The 15,863-nt window shown below is 33.7% G+C and overlaps 1 protein-coding gene across 1 annotated transcript; it reads left to right on the top strand.

Annotated features, from left to right (window-relative positions):
* The first annotated feature begins 6,709 nt into the window (after positions 1-6,709).
* LOC138318678 (nucleic acid dioxygenase ALKBH1-like) lies at positions 6,710-14,904 on the top strand. The gene is made up of 6 exons (XM_069261276.1): positions 6,710-6,888; positions 10,927-11,020; positions 11,255-11,414; positions 13,147-13,228; positions 13,946-14,139; positions 14,473-14,904. Exons 1-6 carry the CDS (start codon positions 6,748-6,750, stop codon positions 14,840-14,842), a joined length of 1,041 nt encoding a protein of 346 aa, XP_069117377.1. The 5' UTR covers positions 6,710-6,747; the 3' UTR covers positions 14,843-14,904.
* Positions 14,905-15,863: the final 959 nt, after the last annotated feature.

The raw sequence follows: 15,863 nt of genomic DNA, 5'->3' as shown, positions 1-15,863 counted from the left end.
ATGATACAGTGTGTAATGTGCATAGAAAACTGTTATTTATAGGTTCATTTTTTTATATAGACATGCGAATGGGTGAGGAGACATAAAAGAAAGAAAGAAAAGGCATCGAAATAATTGAAGGATTTGTGCAGCCAAATTTTTTTTTTGATAATACGTCAGGATATTGGTCCAACCCAACGAATCGCCTAGCTTTTAGCGCTATCGGTTGGTTTTGGTCGGTCCTGTCATGGAACATTGGTAAAGGGCTCATTAGTAAACTCACCGACGGAGATTTTTTAGAAATATTATATAAATATGATGTCATATGTCTGACTGAATGTTGGATAACGAGTAATGACGTAGTTGAGTTGAATGGATTTTGTACATATGTTTTTCCCAGACCTACTGGAAAAGGGGGTGGTGTTGTGCTTCTGCATAAAAACCATTTAAAAAATATGTTTTCTATAGTTGAAAATATTGTTGATTGTATATTTTGGGTAAGGATTTACTCTGGTAATAAGTCAATTTTTTTGTGTTTTTGTTATTTTCCTCCGGAAAATAGTATCTTTTATAATAGTTGTGATATTGATATATTCATGAGTCTAGAGGAGTCAATAAGCCGTTACAAAACAAATGGTAATGTGTATGTAGCCGGTGACTTAAATGCTCGAACAGGAACTAGGCCAGATTATATTGTAAATGATGGGCTTGATGATGAATTGTTTGATGATATGTTTTATAATAACGATTCAACTAGTTGTCCTCGTAGTAATATGGATAAACATGTAAATACATATGGTAGAAAATTACTTACATTGTGTAAATCTACAAGTATGCGAATAGTTAATGGTCGTCATACAGGCGATAAAAATGGAAATTACACCTTTTGTAACAACAACGGAATGAGCCTAATTGATTATCTATTAGTTGATTGTGATTTTATTTCAAATGTTTTAAAATTTGGCACGGGCGAGTTCAATACTATGTCTGACCACTCACCGTTGAGTTTTTCCTTCAATATGTGTAACACTAATATAATTGATGACGCAATAATGTCTTATGTAGTGGTAGTACAACAAAAACTGTGAGATGGAACAAAGACAATGTAGATAGTATATATGCAATGACCTTCAAGCAATAGTTCAAGACCTTCTTAATATATGTGATATGTCGTTAAATTCTCAAGAAAAAAATGATGAATGTGTAACCAAATTTTGTGGTGATATATAAATCATGTTGTTTTACCAAACTGTAATGTTAGAAATACAAGTAATAAGAATCAATACCCGCAGCAGTATAAAGGTGATAAAGAGGACAAACCATGGTTTACTGATGAATGTAAAAATAGATATAATGAGTATAAACGTGCATTATTTAATTTTAATGTTAACAAGACACATGATAATCATGCGGTTCTTATAAGTAAAAAACAAACTTACAAAAAGTTGGAATATAGACTTAAGCGGCAATACAAACGACAAGAAGGTGATATGGTAGAGTTTCTCAGAAAGAATAACCCCAAGAAATTCTATAAATATTTTTCAAAGCGTAAAAATCATGTATCTCAACCACATATTAGTATGGATGAATTTTTAGACTATTTTAGTAATATTAGTAGTAACATTGATACAGATGACACTAGTGACGAATTGTCGCATAACGATATAGATTCAACAATATTTAATGAATTAGATGAACCATTTACTGAAGAGGAGATACATTTTGCAATTCGTAATCTGAAAAGAGATAAAAGTTGCAGTGAAGATCTAATTTTAAACGAATTATTCTTAGATTGTGAAGATATTTTGATACCTTGTATATCAAAACTCTTTAGTAGAATTTTTGAATCCGGGTTCTTTCCAGAAGTGTGGTCACGTGGCTCCATTGTCCCAGTACATAAAAAAGGTGATATAAATAATGTCAATAATTATAGAGGTATAACTTTAGTCAGTTGTATGGGAAAGCTATTTACCGCAGTGTTAAACAGAAGGCTGATTAAGTGGGATAAGGAAAATTCTGTTATAACTGATGCTCAATTTGGTTTTAAAGCTGGTCACTCAACAGTAGATGCAATATTCGTCCTTCAATCACTAATTAATAGAACTCTTAATAAAAAGAAACGTTTGTACTGTTGTTTCATTGATTATAAAAAGGCATTTGATCTTATTGATAGAGGGAAACTTTGGTGTAAACTTATAAAACACGGAGTTCAGGGAAAATTTTTAAAAATTATTAAGTCTCTCTATGAAAATGTAAAATCATGTGTGAAATACAATGGTCATATATCAGAATATTTTGATAACAAAATCGGTCTCTTCCAAGGCGAAGTTCTCTCACCAATTTTATACAGTCTTTTTGTGAATGATTGTGAAATGAATTTTATAAAAGAAAGTTGTCAACCGGTTGAAATTGGTATGATATCCCTGTTTTTACTTATGTACGCGGACGATACAGTGCTTATTGCAGAAAGTCCGCATGCTTTACAAACTATGTTGGATGCAATGTTTTTGTATAATAATGAATGGAAGCTTACACTTAATGTAGAAAAAACTAAAATTGTAGTTTTTAGAAATGGTGGTATTGTAAGACAAGAAGAAAAATGGTTTTACAACCATAAAGAAGTAGAAGTGGTAGATGATTTTAACTATCTAGGTATGTTTTTTAATTATAATGGTAAATTTAACAAAACTCAACAACATGTAGCTGAAAAGGGCAGAAAAGCATATTTTGCATTATCAAATTAATTAAAAAGTCATTGTTTTAACACCGAAACATTGTGTTCAGTATTGGACATCATCATCATCATCATCATCATCAAGTACATGATCATCATCAAGTACATGTTACTTTTTGTAAAAGAATTCTAGGCGTCGGTAAAAACACTTGTAACGATCTTGTATACTATGAGTTAGGTAGATTGCCTATGCATATTATCCGGAAAATGAAAATATTGAAATACTGGGTAAAACTTAAAGAAACCGATAATTGTATATTAAAAGCATGTTATGAGCAAAGAATATTAGATAATGATGATTGGATCATGAATGTACAAGCCGAACTGAATAAGCTAGGATTGGGGTATTTGTGGAATAGTACGTATGAGAGTAATATTGTATATAAACTAATTGAACAAAAATTTTATGATGTATGTACTCAAGAAATTTTAAACAGGATACAGAATTCCTCAAAAGGAATTTTATATCAACATCTAGTAGACAATTTTGGTTTACAATATTATTTAAAGAAACCCATTGATCAAAAGTATAAAAACAGTATTACAAGTATACGATTAAGTAGTCATAAGTTAAATATTGAAAGTGGTAGGTTTCAAAATGTAGCACGACCTAATAGAATCTGTACAGTTTGTAATACCAATGATATAGAAGATGAGTTTCACTTCATCCTTAAATGTCCTCTTTATACCCAACTACGAGTTAGATATCTGAAATCTTATTATTTTTATCATCCAAGTGTGTTCAAACTTGTTCAATTACTCAGTGTAAATAATGTTTAAGTTTTAAATAATCTCGGAAAATTCTTAAAACTTGCATTCCAGAAACGTTCTCAGTCTCTTAATACACCGTAACTGTATAGTACGATAATTGTGTACTAATTTGTGTTTTATTGTATACAATCACTCTCCTGTACATGTTTAAATTGTTCAATATGTATTAAAATTGTACTTTGTGTCTTATAAGCCGCAAGGCTTACGGAAATAAACAAATTGAAATTGAAATTGATTTACTGGTAGTGTCGACTACGGTTCAGAGATAATGAGCTAGGTGGTCACGTGGTCGTGTGATGTCAGAGTAGTCCGCGGCTACACAAGGTAAGCGTAGTACTATACATGTATACAGCATATATACGTATACGTTAGATCTACGATTTGAGTTTTTCGAGTAAATGGTTATTCTAGCTTTATGATGTAGATATTTTCAGTTTCAAAACATTCCATTTACACCATCTCAAAAAATCAAACAAGCGTATATCTAACTTTAGATTAGATAATCAGTCCAATTTAATAGCGATATTAAAATGATGTTCGGATCAGTCTGGACTGAGATTTAGATAGCATATGATGTAAATTTCAGTGTAATAAAAACAGTATGATGTAACACTATCTTTTTACGAGTAAAATCCCGAAATTTAGCATGAATATATCTAGAATCCGTGTTTTTATTTCAAACTTCTGCTATAACGATGCAAACACGGCACAGTTTTTGAGTAAAAATAAAATGTGGACGGTTATCAGTTATGTGATATTAGAGTAACAGTGCCGAACTTATACCGAAAGTAATATGTATATCTATATTGTTGCATTTGAAACTTTATCCATAACGTTTACTAAAAAGCAGAAATACATCAATGGTATTTCTGATATATGTTCCTAAATTACAGATTAAGTGTAAATTCAAATTTATTATTTAAAAAGTATTCTAAATCCTTAAAATAGTATATTCATTGTCGACCATTTTGTATATCATACCGTGATTTAATAGTATAATATATGAAAATTTATCGTATAATCCAAAAAGTAACGACGTTAAGTGTTCAAATGAAAATTGAAATTACTTGTATACAGGCTTTATAAATAGATATAATATCATGTACCTTTTTTTAAATATACTAAGTGATATTTAAACAAATATATTTAGTGTGATAATGTTGTAGCCCTTCTTGTATGACTACACATGTACATTTAGATTCGAAACGGTGATGTACATCCTTAGAATTTTTACTAATACCTTAGGAATTACGGAAGATTGCTATATGCCACGATTCCGTAATTACAGTACTAGACTGGATTAATTTTAAGGTTAAACCTTTAGTTGAAATAGTTCTTAAAACCATTTTTGTTGCTGAATAAGTCATCTTCCATTTTTGTTTTACCTGTGTACGACATATATATGTGTGTGTATGTAATATATATTCCTAGGTATGATCAGGTATATTTATTTCCATTTGCTTTTACATCTTCATTTTAAAATTGGAGGTGACAATAAAAAACCTAGAGCATAGATGCACGGGGTTTTCAAATCACGATCCAATTAACGGATGTCCTAACCTGATTGACAGTAAGACAATAGCAAATACCCGATATAGTCCACCGAATAGCAAATTGCCCGCGGCCAGGTAATTACAGGTGAGCTCGATGAATGGCGTTGTATACAGGTAAACAACATCCTGGTCAAGGTATTACATAACCATCAAACCAAAGGCATGGCTAATTATATATCTATAATATCGGTGTATCTACTCGTATATCGATTAAAAATTGAAAGCGACATCACGGTCTGAAAAAATAGTTTGTTTTTGCTTAAAGGCCCACTACCTTTCCGGAGCAAAATATAAAGATTTCTTTAAAACATTAATTATCTCAGAAAATATATACCGATGGCCTAAGATGAGGTTACAACACCAAATATATGCTAAATTTCCTGCGTAATTCGCTGTTTTACCGTCTGCCGCAGTGATAGTCAACTACCGCGCGGTATTTAGGACGACGACGGGAAAAACATAAGACGACCCGCGTTATGAAAATTAACATTTTTATTTATTTTAATTAAATTGTTTAGGGGGTGATAATAAGTGTAGTATTAACGTTAAGTTAATAACTTTTGCCACTCGACAAAATTATTAATCACGCGTTACATTCCCATTTTATAAATCAAAAACCGTTTCGGAAAGGTAGTGGGCCTTTAATATCTCAATTATTTGATTCTTATGTAATATCAAAAGTAAATACTTTCTACCACATGTTGAAACGTTTTACGGTATTGGTATAAATGTATCTCGATTTATGCGGTTAGCAACACACAACACAATGTTTGTAATGATCAATCATCGGTGTGTACGTATGTCAAGCATCATATCCTTGATGCTTGAATTAGGGATTTCTTAAATTGTTACGTAAAATTTCATTTTACAGTCATAAACGTTGTAATTCACAATGTATCAAAGATACAGACTACAGGAAAATATTATCTTATTAAAGCTTATTCGTTGCTGAACTCCTCGACAAAAATCTGAAACTTTTATTTCTGTGTGGATTTTCTTTCATAATTACACGAAGATATCTGCTATTAGAGCATAAATTAGAGTCTTGAAACATCGAATTTCACTCTTTAGTTATTTATATTCGAGACAAAGTTATTGTAAGATTAACTTCACTCAAAAGTAATCATAACAAAATCTTTGATCGGCTTTTCCTGTGACCGTCGATATAAGTGATAGCACATCAGTTATAGTACAGCTATAAGCCACGGACTATTATGACGTCACACGGTTTAGAGCTAGAAAATATGCATAATCGGGTGGTCAGAAAATTTGACCTCGATATCGGCGGATTACAGGTTATTCCGGTCGCGCGCGGCACGGAGAGGTTTCTACACGGTCTAATAAAGCCATTTCCAGCATAAACTGAAATTATCATTTTTGACTGCACAAGTCCCTATATGATGGCATGTGACGAGTTTTGATTATATTAGCCGCGATAAATCATCATTATTTACGTTATTACGTGCTTTTATTCCGAGTTCTAACGCAATATTGTAGGACTATTCCGAATTTCCATAATCAAGGGTTTTTTTCGCATTAGAATATAGAAAATATTATCAATATTTTACTTTATTGAAACTAATGGCATAATATTTCCTTATATTCGTCCGTAAAAAAACTTCGTAAAACGTTTCAATTATTATAAAGTTGGTAATCGCATCTTGTGTGCGTTTGGATTCTGTAGTCAGCGTCATTTAAGGTTTTGTAAACATGGCCACTTACACCGAAGAAGAAAATAGGCCAGATGAAGTGGACAATTTTAAACCGATCTTCAAAAAATACAAAAGGAGAGACCGTCCTCTCGATACTTCAGATGTGATCGATTTTGATAATGGAAATAATTTACACAAGGTATGTCGAAATGCAAGTTTAACGAAGGCTGCGTGGCGGTACCAGTACATTTTATGAATCATCTGTTCATGATTGTTTTTAGCAATCTGTCAGTCTGTTGTGCTGACACGTGCCCAGAAAATAGTTCCGAGCCTTTGGACATTTGACCAAAATCAATGACCTTTGTAGATAAGTCATTCATTAATCCCGGGGATTGCTGAAGGTTCAGAATCATGTCTAGTCGTTAACTTACTAGACATGCATGACAGATGGTGATGCAATAATATGATTATAAGGCAAAGCCTCAGAAGAGTGCAGCTACATCTAAAAAATGTAAATATAGTTAGGATTATAACCTCAGAACGAGATCAAAATTGTTGAAACTTGTATTCTGATCATTTAATTTTTAAATGCAATTCTTCAACACTATTGGTAATGTTTTGTGTCTTAGCAATATATCGACAGTCGTCTGAATATACACTTGAGAATAATTTCAATCTTGTTTTTCTCAAATGCAATGCGGAAAACTTGGCAACATGTCATGCATCAAAGATGTTTGGGAATGTGTGACCGTACCATGCGCTCGACAACATACCTATCATTCAAATACTGATATCTCTATAATTCAAATACAATACCTCTATTTAAAATAGAAATATCTTTATTGAATTAAAGATATCTTTAATAACTTTTCAATACAACTATCTCTATTTGAATTAAAGATATCTTTATTTTAAATACAGATATCTTTATTTGCAATGAAATGCAGATATCACTAATTGAAATAAAGGTATTTTTATTTTGAATACAGATATATTTTCGTTTCATTTCGATAGTTACAAGAGATTCCAGAGGGATCTTGGCGCCCACCAAAGAATGATCTATATCTGACAAAGGAAAGATGGATCTTTTCTCTACTTTTTAAACTTTTTCAAACATACTACATACAAAATTTGAGACAGATCGCTTCAGTACCTTTTGAGAAATAGCGGTAACAAACTTCAACTATCAAAATCCAACTCCAAGATGAATCCTTGGCAGCCATCTTGTCGATCAATCGGTCCCAAATCACAATATGCACAACTAGGGCCCTAGGGGAACCTACATGTGAAATTTGAGAAAGATCCATTCAATACTATCTGAGAAATAGCGATAACAAACTTTGAATATCAAAATCCAAGATGGCTGCCTGGCGGCCATCTTGTTGACCGATCAGTCCCAAATCACAATATGCACATATGAATTTTGAGACAGATCCCTTCAGTACTTTCTGAGAAATAGCGATAACAAACTTTGAATAACAAAATCCAAGATGGCTGCCTGGTGGCCATCTTGTTGACCGATCGGTCCCAAAATGCAATATGCACAACAAGGCCCCTAGGGGAACCTACATATGAAATGTGAGACAGATCCCTTCAGCACTTTTTAAGAAATTGGGATATCAAACCTTAACTATCAAAATCCAAGATGGCCGCTAGGACCAAGGGTAACCTCCATGTGAAGTTTGAACAAAATTCCTTCAGTAGTTCTCAAGAAATATTGATAACAAACTTCAACTGCCAAAATCAAAGATGGCTGCCTGGCGGCCATCTTGTTTATCCGATCAGCCTCAAAATCTGTATGGCACAACTAGGGACCAAGGGTACCCTCCATGTGAAGTTTGAAACAAAACCCCTTTAGTATTTCTCAAGAAATATCTATAACAAACTTCAACTGCCAAAATCAAAGATGGCTGCCTGGCGGCCATCTTGTTTTTTCGATCAGCCTCAAAATCTGTATGGCACAACTAGAGAACAAGGGTAACCTCCATGTGAAGTTTGAACAAAATCCCTTCAGTAGTTCTCAAGAAATATCGATAACAAACTTCAACTGCCAAAATCAAAGATGGCTGCCTGGCGGCCATCTTGTTTTTTCCATCATCACAAAATCTGTATGGCACAAATATGGACCAAGGGGTCCCTCCATGTGAAGTTTGAACAAAATCCCTGCAGTAGTTTTTAATAAAATAGTGATAACAAGCATTGTTTACGGACAGACCACGGACGCAGGGCGATTTGAATAGCCCACCATCTGATGATGGTGAGCTAAAAACCCAAACGCCTTGCCATATACGTATGCTCAACTTCATTTTGATATCTATATATATCTATATCGAAGAAAGTATTTTACCGGCGTACTGAAATATGAGCGAGAGTAAGCATGAACTTAAACTTGCACACGTGTTTCACATATGTCGGTCAACAGGGGAATTTCCCGGAATCTTGTCGCCGTGATTTTAATGAAATAATCAGCAATCAAGTTTATACACGTAAATCACATGTAATTTATAACATTATACCGAGTGTAAAATACCGCACAGTCATATTAAAATCATATAATCGATCTCTGTAGCGGCAAACACCACGATATAATATCAGGAAGTTTACAAAAATAAGGCTTCGGTGAATTGCATCATGGGATGGCAAATTGGCCGAGAACACTCTAAACGAAGCCAGTTTTAGGTTAATGATACAAGCCTTGATAATACAGTAATCTTTTACACATCAATATAATAAATACGCGAAATATATCAAAATAGAGATAAACTCAAATCATATGCATACCGAAGAAAGTATTTTAACCGGCATGCTGAAATATGAGAGAGAGAGAGAGAGAGAGAGAGTAAGCGTGAATTCGTACGGCCGCCATGTTTGTTTACACACAAGTAGGCTTACGTAATGGCAGAATAAACAACGAACAGAAACATGACCAAGTCCATTTTGCTAAAGATATTTACATCATAGTGAGTTTTATTTGTTATATATTTACAGTACAAGTTTACAGACAGTTTTCGTGATTCTAAACGATCGATAAGCATTACCGTATACTTCAATAGAGATCGATCGTATGTTTCTGATCGTATACATAGATGGTTACGTGGGTGCATGGGCCTAACTTTTGGGTGCAGCTTATCTAACGGTGCGTCTTATATGTGTACAAAACCTGAAAAAATCGTAAAAAAAAGGCCTCTGTGGTTTATTGTCCGGAAAATACGGTATATGTTGTCTTTAGTTGATTTACTGTACTATGATTACTGATATTTATCATCGTCTTTCGTATATTTAAAAGTTTAAAATAATACATGTAGAGTATGGAATAAAAACATAAACACTAAATGTACATGAAAGTTGTAGGACAGTTTCGTTTATACTGTTCGACTGGCCATGGTTTGACCGTTTGTAAAACTAAAAATTTTAAGTGTGAATCCTTACGGAACTGCAGATTTTGATGCAAGTATGGCATCAATGAGGGCTTTGTCAAGGCTGGTTTGAAAACAATATAAAAAATTTCCAGGTACGTCATTAATTTGTAACAGGAGAGGAGAAAATGTAGTTGTCAGACCGGGTTTAAACCCAGGAACTCCTAACACTAGCCGAATGCTCTGACTGAGCTACGTATGGTCTGTCTGGTCACTGATGATCAACCCAGTCCAATCTGGACATTCTGCTACAAATTCGAAAAAAAAAAATAATATATATTTGTAGGTCCAACAAGTCAAACCCCATTTATGAACTAAAACACATACAGATATACATTTGTACATGTAATACTGAAATCATATCAGTTTGGTGAGAAGTAGAAAAACAAGCTATCAAAAGTTTATGTTATGTGTAATAATTGTATATATTCGATTAGAATTATTCAAAGATTATTGTATATCTTTTAAGTTCTGATTTCATTATTATGGTGTTTATAGCTAAATAAAGCTATATAAAAATTTAAAGTACATGTATCAAATTTAAATCACATTAATTTCATAGACAATTGCACATTCCACAAACCATATATATGTAACAGTTGATTTATACAAAAATAACCAAGGCCAAGGGAAAAGTGACATATTGTGACTTTTAGGTTATATTTGACAGCTAATTAAGATAATGAACTGAATCATGTATGTACATGACATTAACTTGATAACAAATACAACACAGAGATCTATTGAACAGATCTGTAAAGGTACATCAATCTGTATTGTAGCTCCATTACAAATGTGTATATAAACTTATTGTCTTTTAGGTCGAAGAGTTTAAACTGGAAGAGCCGGATCATCTTTTGACTGGTTTGAAACCTGTTAAAAAATGGAAAGCCTACTGTCTCAAATCAAACCCAGGTAAATTAATTCTAATAAAATTTTCATTTATATCGTCAGCCAGTATACATACATGTTTGAATTAAATGTCCTTTTGACACCACCTAAGACTTAAGTTTATTTCTTCTTCCTATAATCAGATCTTCACTCTATGAAATATTTAAAAATTTTAATAACAGTTAATGTATTATATTGAGGACAAATCTGGACATATGTATCGGAATAAGGAGCACTCAGTTATTCATTGTATTTCAGGTTTTCTGTTCATTGTCAACCCATTTGAGAATGGCTATCAGAGGTATTGGGTGTCACGCTGTGTGAAGGATTATCCCTGCAGACCTAATGTTAGAAATCTTGATGCATACATGGACGTTGGGGACATCAACATATGGAACTCCTCAATGGACACCTATAAGTAAGATATATTAACCACAGTTAAATAAATCAATTCAGTATGTTTTTTTTATTATACGGGTATTGATACCAAATATTTAAGGATTAAAGTCTCTTTCTGGTGGTTCTATCGAAGGATAAAGTTGAGTAGGGTATCGATATTTGGAATGGAACGCAAAGCGGTCCATGAGACAAATAAAATAAAAAAATTACGTCATATAATCCCTTGATGAACACTTAGTCTAGTTTGTGTGTATTGAATTTTTACTATTTAAGGTTTGACATTATGTGCTTGAACGTTTGCCTAGCGAAAAATTTTCTCGCAGGAGGACCATTTTTTCTTTCAAATAAACATTTTTAGAAAATTTCAGTCGGCGAAAATTGTTTGCCCCAGTCCAGGGGAACGGGGGGGGCAGTTGCCCCCCCTGCCCCCCGCTTCCTACGCCCTGGATAGGCCCACTACTGTAAACGTTTCCGCTCTCAAAATGTTTGCTTTTATTGTTGTTTCTAACACTTCATAAATATTAGAGTATCTATTATAAGTATTGTCTACAATTGAGGATTCGTTTCAATATTTCAAACACCCAAACGTACATTGTGTATGCCTACTCTCGCCGATTCACAAAGTAAGCTTGTCTGTCCCCCGAGGCGAACAAAGTGCCTTATCGTGCTAGGTCGTTTTGGTTAAACTTATGCAACTCAAAGACTGATGTTGTCCTGACATAACTTATCCATTTGCGTACAACCAAAGATGTTAAAAATACAAATAGGATGTAGATCTACATGTTGTAGCGAACAACACAGACTCACCGACACACAACATGTAAACATTGCAACGTCATCGGAATTTGCAAAACTGTACATTGTACAACATTGTTTATTTATCATACGCACAGAAGTATTGTTCAAAGAGGTACGGTAGTAACATAAACAATGTAGCTTTTCTACATTAGTATCTACACATGTACATGTACGTTCGGTACTGAAAACACCACAAGTTTCTGATTTGGACCATTATAAATTCATCCGCGCGGCTCCAAATTGCGCGTGACATACTCAATCTATCGAGAAATAAAGTTGAGTAGCCTTTGGTTGAAATCAACGGGGTTTATACTATCAATTTACCACTGACTGTAAATATAAACATATCAAATGAACGATATGTGACTTTATGATTTGTTTTCAGACTTAGCTCCCTTATATAACTATTTAAGTCTATTTTCACTCTTTGAATATGGTGTAGCCTATAGTGAGCAGGTGCTACAGACTAGTGCTGTTCATTTAATGATTACAGTATACATTTTTGTTTTCAGTATTTTATATTTTCAGATCGTTTCATCAAGTTTTGAAGAGAGCTTTAATTAATTTACAGGTTGTCAGATGTGCAGTATCAATATTTCTCCCATACTTCAAAGTACTAGTGTTATCCTGTATAATGTATATCATGCATATTTAGTTACCAGGGAGAAATTAAACCATGCAGTATAACCATATAGCATACATTGTTGTTAACATCATCAATTTTGATACATTCTGATCAGTCTGTGATGATTGCATGATGAAATTTATTCAAAGTACAATGTACAGGTTAAATGAAAATTGTCAAGTAAACAAGGATTTCTAACACCCCACCTCCCCCCCCATGAAAATTTGAGATTATTATAGCACTTGGAAAGACTTAACTACCAAAATCTTTACTAGACTAACCAATATAAGATTGAATTAATTGAATTAACATTATTTTTTCTGTACAGAGATGATATAACGAATAAGGAATGTGTTATGATGAAGTTACGCTGGGTAACCATGGGATACCACTACCACTGGGGAACAAAGGTAAAGTTCTATAGGAAACTGGGCCATTTTCGATTATACGGTTTGACTGGTTGGACCTAGTTAGTTCGTTTATTAATGAAAAACGGACCTGGTGATTTTATATTGTTTTCAGACGAGCCGTGACAAAGCCCTCACAGGCCTGTATGAAAATCTACAGGTCCGTCAGGATTTATACTTGAAATAATGACTTTAACCAACGGTCGAACAGGTTGTTCCGAATAAACGAATACGGCCCTTGTGATTTTCATAAGGGGAGACAACTAATGCTATATGGTTACTGAGTACCGTCAGCTGTACTGTCTTCTGAAACCTATATGCATGTATATGTTAAAAAAAAAAAAAATCTCATGTAAAATTCTTTTAAATGAAGTTAGGCTGCTGGGCAGGTATCACTTTATTTTGAAGTCATCCTTTGTAAATTATGTATGGAACTGTATATATAAAATGTGATAAGTGTTCTTTACCAGCCATCTTTTATTGAAGTAAGTAAAGGGGATTAAATGATTCATTTGTAATATTAACTGTTCAATAAAGAGGATATATAACTCAAACTGAATATTTCCTGTGGATAATTTGACACACCACATGCTTCAATAATGGTTACCAGAGAAACAAAACAGAGGAACATTTGGTTGTCTCAAATAAGGGATGGAGGGGGTATTACTTAGCAACTTGCAGTTCTAGTTTTTACTCCCTTCACTTACTTTTGTTTGATAGAAATACTACAAAGACAGCAAGGCCCCATTCCAAGAAGATATGTCGAGTCTAGGTCGCTATGTGGCAAGTGCTATAGGATATCCCAAGTTTTCACCAGAGGCAGCAGTCCTTAATTACTATCATTTGGACTCTTCTCTCAGTGGTCATACAGATCACTCTGAGTTCGACCATTCTGCACCTCTAATATCCTTCAGGTAATGATATTCATCAAAATATTAATGATGGAATATTCAAATTGAAACAATTTATCAGTTATATGTGGTATAAGGGGAGATAATTTATACTAATGTTTTTCACTTCCGGTTTAATGAAGTGGGGGGGGGGAGGGGTGTTATACTCATCACTTTCCTCTTGTGGTATACATTAAAGTCTTTAGTACAATTTTCTGAATTGAAAATGGAAATACCAGGGACCTTGTATTTGTTGACAATCAAGGACTTTGATTGATATTCAATTAAAAAAGAAAGAAACCATGTATGACTATTTCATTTTCTTTTAATGAATTTCATATTATTTTGAATTTCCAGTTTTGGACAAGATGCCATATTTCTGATAGGTGGTGAGACGAAGGAGACTGAGCCGAGCGCTGTTTTCCTTCGTAGTGGAGACATCTGTGTTATGAGTTCATCAGCTAGACTAAGTTATCACGCAGTTCCAAGAATAATGGAATCCAGCTCGGAGAGAAATCACGCATGCTTTGATATATCAGGCATTTCAAAGTTGGATACTGAGAGTAGTTCTTCTCACAGTTGTGAATCCACTCTGGACAAAAAGATTGTTGAACGAATTCATAGTGACAATTGGGACTTTATGTCAAAGTATCTCGGACAGACGAGAATAAACTTCAACATACGACAGGTCCTTGAGCCTAATCGTGAATTTCCGGCTGAATCTTAAATAATGTCATATTTTTATAATCTCACTATTTTATCTTCAGGCCAAAAATATTCCCTATTTTATCTTCAGGCCAAAAACATTCCCTAGTTTCTTTTCCAACAGGACCATGGTTTTAATAGGTATGCATTTCGTTCATGTCAAGCAAACATGGACTAAAGTTGATATATTAAGTAATTTTAAGGTTTGTATGCAGCATAAGACTGACTGCTGGAATCAGAAACAAAAGGTCTATCGTTCTATGGTCGAAGAATCTACATTGTCTTTCCCAGTAAAATGACTTTTGCATGTACATCTGGAATTATGTTTTTAGCCGACCATCGTCATACTGAAGGGATCTTTCTCAAATTTCATATGTAGGTTTCCCTAGGGCTCTAGTTGTGCATAATGCGTTTTTTGGATCGATCGGTCAACAAAATGGCCGCCAGGCTGCCATCTTGGATTTTGATAATTAAAGATTGTTATCACTATTTCTCAGAAAATATTGAATGAATCTATCTCAAATTTCATATATAGGTTCCCCTAGAGCCCTAGTTGTGCATATTTTGATTTGGGACCGATCGATCAACAAGATGGCCGCCAAGGAGCCATCTTGGATTTTGATAGTTGAAGTTTGTTACTGCTGTTTCTCAGAAAGTACTGAAGCGATCTTCTAAAATTTTATATGTAGTATGTTTGCAAAAGTTTGAAAAGCAGAGAAAAGATTCCTCTTTCCTTTGTCAGACATAGATCATTCTTTGGTGGGCGCAAAGATCCCTCTGGGATCTCTTTTTGTTTATTTCAGGGATCACACAAGTGAAGTTTTTTTCATCAATTTTATCAATTAAGATTTTTGGAGCCAAAGAAATTGCTGTATTGATTGTTAAAAGAAAGACAAATTATCTCCCCTTCCATTAAATATTATCTTATTGATAAGTTACTATGGGAATAGATTGATTAAACAAACACTAAATGAAAGGGTTAATTTTCAGGATACATCATTTTGAAATGTTCTCAATAGATTATTTGTCAAAAATATATCAAT

This window comes from Argopecten irradians, chromosome 3 (assembly GCF_041381155.1).
Source record: "Argopecten irradians isolate NY chromosome 3, Ai_NY, whole genome shotgun sequence".
Lineage (NCBI taxonomy): Eukaryota > Metazoa > Mollusca > Bivalvia > Pectinida > Pectinidae > Argopecten > Argopecten irradians.
The sequence above is the reverse complement of the archived record's forward strand: the minus strand, read 5'-3'. Positions and strand labels throughout refer to the sequence as shown.

Bases quoted from the DNA above. Each gene is read 5' to 3' on its own strand.
- LOC138318678 (XM_069261276.1), top strand. From the start codon at position 6,748: ATGGCCACTTACACCGAAGAAGAAAATAGGCCAGATGAAGTGGACAAT. The intron at 11,415-13,146 runs GTAAGATATATT...TTTTCTGTACAG, and splicing joins TCCTCAATGGACACCTATAA to AGATGATATAACGAATAAGG. The intron at 13,229-13,945 runs GTAAAGTTCTAT...TTTGTTTGATAG, and splicing joins ACTACCACTGGGGAACAAAG to AAATACTACAAAGACAGCAA.